Genomic DNA, 6,000 nt, shown 5'->3' with positions numbered 1-6,000 from the left:
GATCCCTATTTCAGTAATAATGCACCTTGTAACTAATGCACCTTGTAAGGAATGCTCTGGCATTATTAAAGTTTAACTAAAACCCTGAGAAAAAGGAAAGCCACAAAACTGCAGATATCCTGCATGTCCAGACTCTATAGCATAAATAGAAATACATAAAAAGTAGGTAACTGATTAGTAATAATAATCATATTTATTCTGCCCTAATGGCCTCCCAGGAGACAAGGATTAATTGGGAGTTAATAGAGGGTGATGCCATCCCCCTGGCAGTAGAAGAGGTTATCATAACATCCTAAAGCTTTACTGAGTGTGTAAATGCTGACACAGAAACTGCTACAGGCTTGTGTTTAACAGAGCATGGATCAGGTACAAGCAGAATGCAGAATATAAAAGCCATACAGTGTAGCACGGAGTAGCAGCTACTAGCGCAGGCAGCACTCATATCACTGCAGCGATTGCAGTCATAAAACTCATGTCAGATAAATCCAGTCTGTGCCCCGCAGAGAGATCCTGATGCCTGTGAACACTAAAATACACGCAATGTGTGTCATTTACCCTGAAAGGGACTGACTGGAGCACAGGAGACGCTCACTGACTCTGCCGCACACACTCACTTCTGCAGTCGTCAGCAGCAGCCACATGGACTCTGCGTCTTCTGCACAATTCCTAGCGCCCGATGCGAACGGCTCAGCTACTACACCCGCTCCTCCTCCTCCTCCCTACCAGCTCCTGCCCGCTCTCTGCCGCTTCTCCTGGGGGAGCCAGCATCTTCCAACCGTTCCTCCTGCTGGGAACCCTGCATTTCTCTAGTTGGGAGCCTGTATATCTCTAGTTGGGAGCCTGTATATCTCTAGTTAGGAGCCTGCATTTCTCTAGCGCTTTTCCTTTGGAGCCTGCGTTCCCTAGCGCTTCTCCTTAGCAGCCTGCATTTCTCTAGTAAGGAGCCTGCGTTTCTCTAGCGTTTCTCCTTAGGAGCCTGTATTTCTCTAGCGCTTCTCTTGCGCTTTGGAACCAGCATCTATCAAGTTCTACCCAAGACAAACCAAAGCAAAGGGATACATCACTAAGCTTCCAGCTACTATTCAGAAAAAGGGGCTCAGCTAAAGAAATTCCATCACACACCTGGCCGACTTGCTCTCTATCCCAGCTGTCTTTGGCTACAACATTGTGACTTCTTTTGCTTCAGACGCACCTCAGCAGTTCCATAAACTTTTCCTAGACTTTTGTCAGATTTAGCCGGGGGGATAGCGGCTGCCAGCCATGAGCGGCTGCTCCAAGAGGTGTAAGCGCGGAATATTCCGCTGTTTCCAGACGCTGTTTAAGCTGCTGACAGGTACCCTGCACAAAGGTAAGGGGAGCGCTTTTTTTACTTGTGGCTGGTTGGAGCGCATCGCTGCGTGCGGCAGTGGCACTGTGTGGGCAGGTATGGTATGGGCTGGCAGCTAAGCCTTCTATGCAGGGATATGATTACAGGACTCTGTTGTCTTGTCAGGACTGTTTTATCATGTTGCAAACCAAAATGAACAGTATCAACAAAAAGTAAGAGAGACTTGGTTGTAAAATTAATGGTGTGTATTGCAATTGCGGCGTTAGGTGGTCGCTTTGGTGCATCTGGCGCAGTGCTCCTTAGTTTAGCCTCTCCTCTGCTCTCACGTCTTGGGGGAGATCATTGTCAGGAAGGGACTGTAATGTGTCAGGACTGGTTTTTATAGGTATATATGTATATAATTCTATTCACAAAGACAAGATGCAGTGCTGTGTTTCTGGGCTTAGTCGCATGAGTGAACACCATGAGCGGATATACTACAGCTGTGTGAGGGGCAATCACTTGTTATATGCTCTTATTCTCAGTTATCTGAGGACTCGGTGGGACTGTGTATTAGTTCATTTATTAACAAACATGCTGTTAAATTGATACCCCTTGTTGTTGGACACAGTACACATAAATGTTATTATACAAATACCTGGACTGGTTCTGATTCCAGGTTGGATCTAAGTGTGAGCATAAGAGAAGTGTCAGTGTGTGTGTTTTAGCTGCCATGGTGTGAGCTGCTTTAGATATCAGTGGAGATTCCTGGCAGCTCCTGGAAGTAACCTGTGCAGTCATGCAAGTGTCCAAAGATTAGATAGACTTTTATACTGATTCCATTTGATCACTGTTTTGCATCACTGTGAGTGTATATTTAAATAATGGCTTGATTGGGTGGTTGGAAAAGTATGTGCTTTCCTTGTACTCTTCTGTATCTACATACATTGGAATAGGGCTTTACTTTGATACTGCTGTAACATGGGCAGCCCCCCAGCGCCACACTGTTTGTATGTAGCATGGGTAACAGTTACAGTAGTTCTAGCTGTTCACATTACTTACTATAACGGTAATTCTGCCCAAGATATTTATATTATACCCGGTTTTAATCCACCGTTTATATTTTGCCTCCATTTCCTTTGCCAATAATGAATTTTTTTTATAGATTTCACTCTATAAAACTTGCAGAAGGCTGATCTGGTACGGATATGCTGAGTAGTGATAGTGTGCTAAAGTTGCATATTTGTAAGGAGATATTGCTTGCCTATCAAATTTGATGGAATATAAAACGCTAAATGTAAAAAGCATGTCTCTAGACATCTTTGTATATATCAAGGTTTGTTAAAGGGGCAGTATAACTATTCTGACTCCAATTGCTGTGATAATGGCTGAGTTTCTCCTGAGACCCCTCTCCCTGGGCCTGTATGGAGCTGGGCACAGTCACTGTGGGCAATCTTTGCCAGATAGCAGAACTCACCAGACACTTGGGATCCACAAAAGGTTGTTTATTTGTTGTGGGTTAACAAACGTTGGGGGTGGATGGACAAATGCTGGAGGTCAAAAGAAATATGCTTTCCCAACCCCTGGAGTAGCTCCTCACACATAGAAAGCAGGAACATGAATGGCATGATGGGAGGAACTGACATCACACATAAGGAAGGGAATGGGAGGGTATACAGGCTTAGAAGTAAACATGTTGTAATGCTACCTTGGTCACTAGGTGGCAGCATAACAATGAAAACACATATAACCCATTAACTTTAAAACATGATATACATTATTAACTGCTGGGGCAGCACACTCCCCGTCTGGTATCTTTAGGTACCACTATATCATAAACATTACAGTAGTTATGAAATTGCAAAATAAACATAAGTGCAATTTTGCTTGAAGATCCTTCCTGTGACCTGGAAGACAAAAGAGAGAAACAAGCATGCAATGCAACAAACATGGCATTTTAAACTGTATGTCATAGCAGGTTCCCTTGGGTATCAATGTAAGTCTCTTACTTCAAGCACATTAAGAGTTCAATGCTCAAAAGGTAAGAGCAGTATAAGTTCAGTGATGGGACGACTGAAAGTCTTTGTGGTACCATCCTTGGCAACCCTCACTTCCACCTTACGTACCTTACCATCATCACTGGGAATGATCTTTGAAATAAGTCCCAATGGCCAATCGATCCTCTGAGCTTGTTGGTCTTTTAGTAGGATAAGGTCTCCTACTTGTAGATTAGGAGTCAGTCTTTGCCACTTTCTGCGTCCTTGCAAAAGGGTGAGGTATTCCTTCTTCCATCTGTTCCAGAAGTAGTTGGCCAGGTGTTGCACACGCTTCCACTGACTCTGGTAGAGGTTCCCAGCTGCAAAGTCACCAGGTGGAACAGGAGCATTCCCCATTTTCTGGGTGAGAAGAGTGGCTGGGGTAAGGATGACTGGAAATTCTGGATCTGTAGACACTGGAACTAGAGGTCTTGAATTGATTATGGCAGACACTTCTGCGAGGAATGTAGTAAGGATCTCATGAGTGAGCCTTGTGGAATTCAAATCCATCAACATGGAGTCCAATATTCTACGCGTGATGCCTATCATTCTTTCCCAAGATCCACCCATGTGGGAAGAATGAGGAGGATTGAAGATCCATGTGCAACCATTGCTGGCTAAATAGTCTTTGACAGGCTGAGTGTCAAACTGTAGCTCTCTGCAGGCTCCAGTGAAGTTAGTCCCACAGTCTGATCTCAACAGTCTCACTGGCCCTCTGATTGCAAGGAATCGCCTAAGAGCATTGATAAAGCTTGAGGTATCCATAGACTCTATGACCTCAATGTGTACTGCACGCACACTCATGCAGGTGAACAACACTGCCCACCGTTTGTTATATGCTTCACCACCTCGAGTCCTCCGTGCCATAACTGTCCATGGCCCAAAGACATCCAGGCCAACATGAGTGAAGGGAGGATCAGTGCTCAACCTGTCAGCTGGCAATTCTGACATCTGTTGTTGTTGAATTTTCCCCCTTAGTTTACGGCACTGGATACACTTGAGAATCACATTACTTATCTGTCTTTTTGCACCAATAATCCAAAGTCCTGCAGCTCTTATAGCACCCTCAGTAAAATGTCTGCCTTGGTGCTTGACTTGCTCGTGGTGATGGCGAATAAGCAATGTGGCAATGTGATGGTGACCAGGTATTATCAAAGGATTTTGTTCATTTCCTTGTATTGTGGCCTTGTTCAAGCGGCCACCAACCCTTAACATGCCATCACTGTCAATTACTGGGTTCAGGTTGGCAATAGGACTATTTTTGGAAATGTTTTCCTTTTTAAGAATGCATCTGGTTTCTGCAGAAAATACATGCTGTTGCACACAGCGTATGATGATTCGCTCACCTTGAGCAATATCTGCTGCAGTGGGAGATTTGTGGCATAAGTGCCAGCCATAACAGGCCTTAGCATCCTTGGATTGTGTATGGTAACAGTGTGCAATGTGAACTAACCTTGCAATTGTGCGTACAAGTCTTGTCCACGTGGAGAAGCGTTCAAAGCGCTGACAACCTAAGTTGAATCGTTGCTCAGCTCTTGTAGCAAGTGCTGAAACTTTAGGTCGAATTTCGGGGTCTCTGTCAGGATCTAGGAGACTGAAGACATCTGCAGTAGTTGTAGCCTCTGAGTGATCCAGTAAGAATTCAGGACCCATTAGCCAGGAAGTACCTGCAAAGACAGCTGTGGACACTGGCCTGGTTGCATGGTCTGCAGGGTTAATTTCAGATGGTACATAATGCCACTGTTCAGGTTTGGTAGATTTCCTGATTCTTTCTACTCGATTGCTCACATACACATAAAAGCGTCTTGTCTGATTGTATATGTAGCCTAGAACAACCTTACTGTCTGTGTAGAATTTAACAGCATCAATGTGAATATCCAGCTCACACAAAATAAAGTCTGCAATCTCAACTGCTAACACAGCTCCGCAAAGTTCAAGTCTTGGGATGGTGTGCTCAGGTTTTGGTGCTAACTTAGCCTTGCCAAAGAGAAAACCTATATGAGGTTGACCACAGGTGTCTCTTACCTTCAGGTAGGCCACAACTGCTATGGCTTCAGTAGATGCATCTGAGAAAATGTGGATCTCTCTCCTCTGACTTTCAGCAAGGGAAGTTGAAGTGTAGCACCTAGGTATGTGGAGTTCCTCTAGGTCCTTTAGAGATTGCTTCCAAGACTCCCATTTTGTTTGTTTATCAGTTGGTAAAGGAGTGTCCCAGTCTTTAACAGTCTCTGATAACTGTCTTAGTAAAGATTTACCTTGTATGGTGATGGGTGCTACAAACCCCAGTGGGTCATACAGGCTGTTCACTACTGACAGGACACCACGCCTTGTAAACGGTTTGTCTGCAGTGGTAACCTGGAAACCAAATGTGTCGTTCAATAAGTCCCATCTTAAGCCAAGGCTTCTTTGAATGGGTGGATTGTCTATTCCCAAATTTAAGTCTTTAAATTCTGTGGCATGATCATCAGTTTGAAAGGCTTTCATTACGGTAGTGCTGTTTGAAGCAATCTTATGGAGTCTCAGGTTGGCCTCAGAGAGCATGCTTTGTGTCCTCTTAAGCAGGTCGATAGCCTCTTCATCTGTTGGTAAAGATTTTAGGCCGTCATCCACGTAGAAGTCTCTTTCTACAAAATGCTGTGCATCTGCACCATACTCATT

The 6,000-nt window shown here is 44.4% G+C and overlaps 1 protein-coding gene across 1 annotated transcript in view; it reads left to right on the top strand.

Annotated features, from left to right (window-relative positions):
- Positions 1-453: 453 nt before the first annotated feature.
- Positions 454-6,000, top strand: part of kcnip1 (Kv channel interacting protein 1) — a 203,356-nt gene continuing 197,809 nt past the window's right edge. The window contains exon 1 of the mRNA XM_031898786.1: positions 454-1,348. Coding sequence (XP_031754646.1) covers positions 1,261-1,348 — 88 coding nt within the window. The 5' untranslated portion in view covers positions 454-1,260. The remainder of the gene's footprint in view (positions 1,349-6,000) is intronic.

This window comes from Xenopus tropicalis, chromosome 3 (assembly GCF_000004195.4).
Source record: "Xenopus tropicalis strain Nigerian chromosome 3, UCB_Xtro_10.0, whole genome shotgun sequence".
Lineage (NCBI taxonomy): Eukaryota > Metazoa > Chordata > Amphibia > Anura > Pipidae > Xenopus > Xenopus tropicalis.
This window is presented reverse-complemented; position numbering and strand designations above follow the sequence as displayed.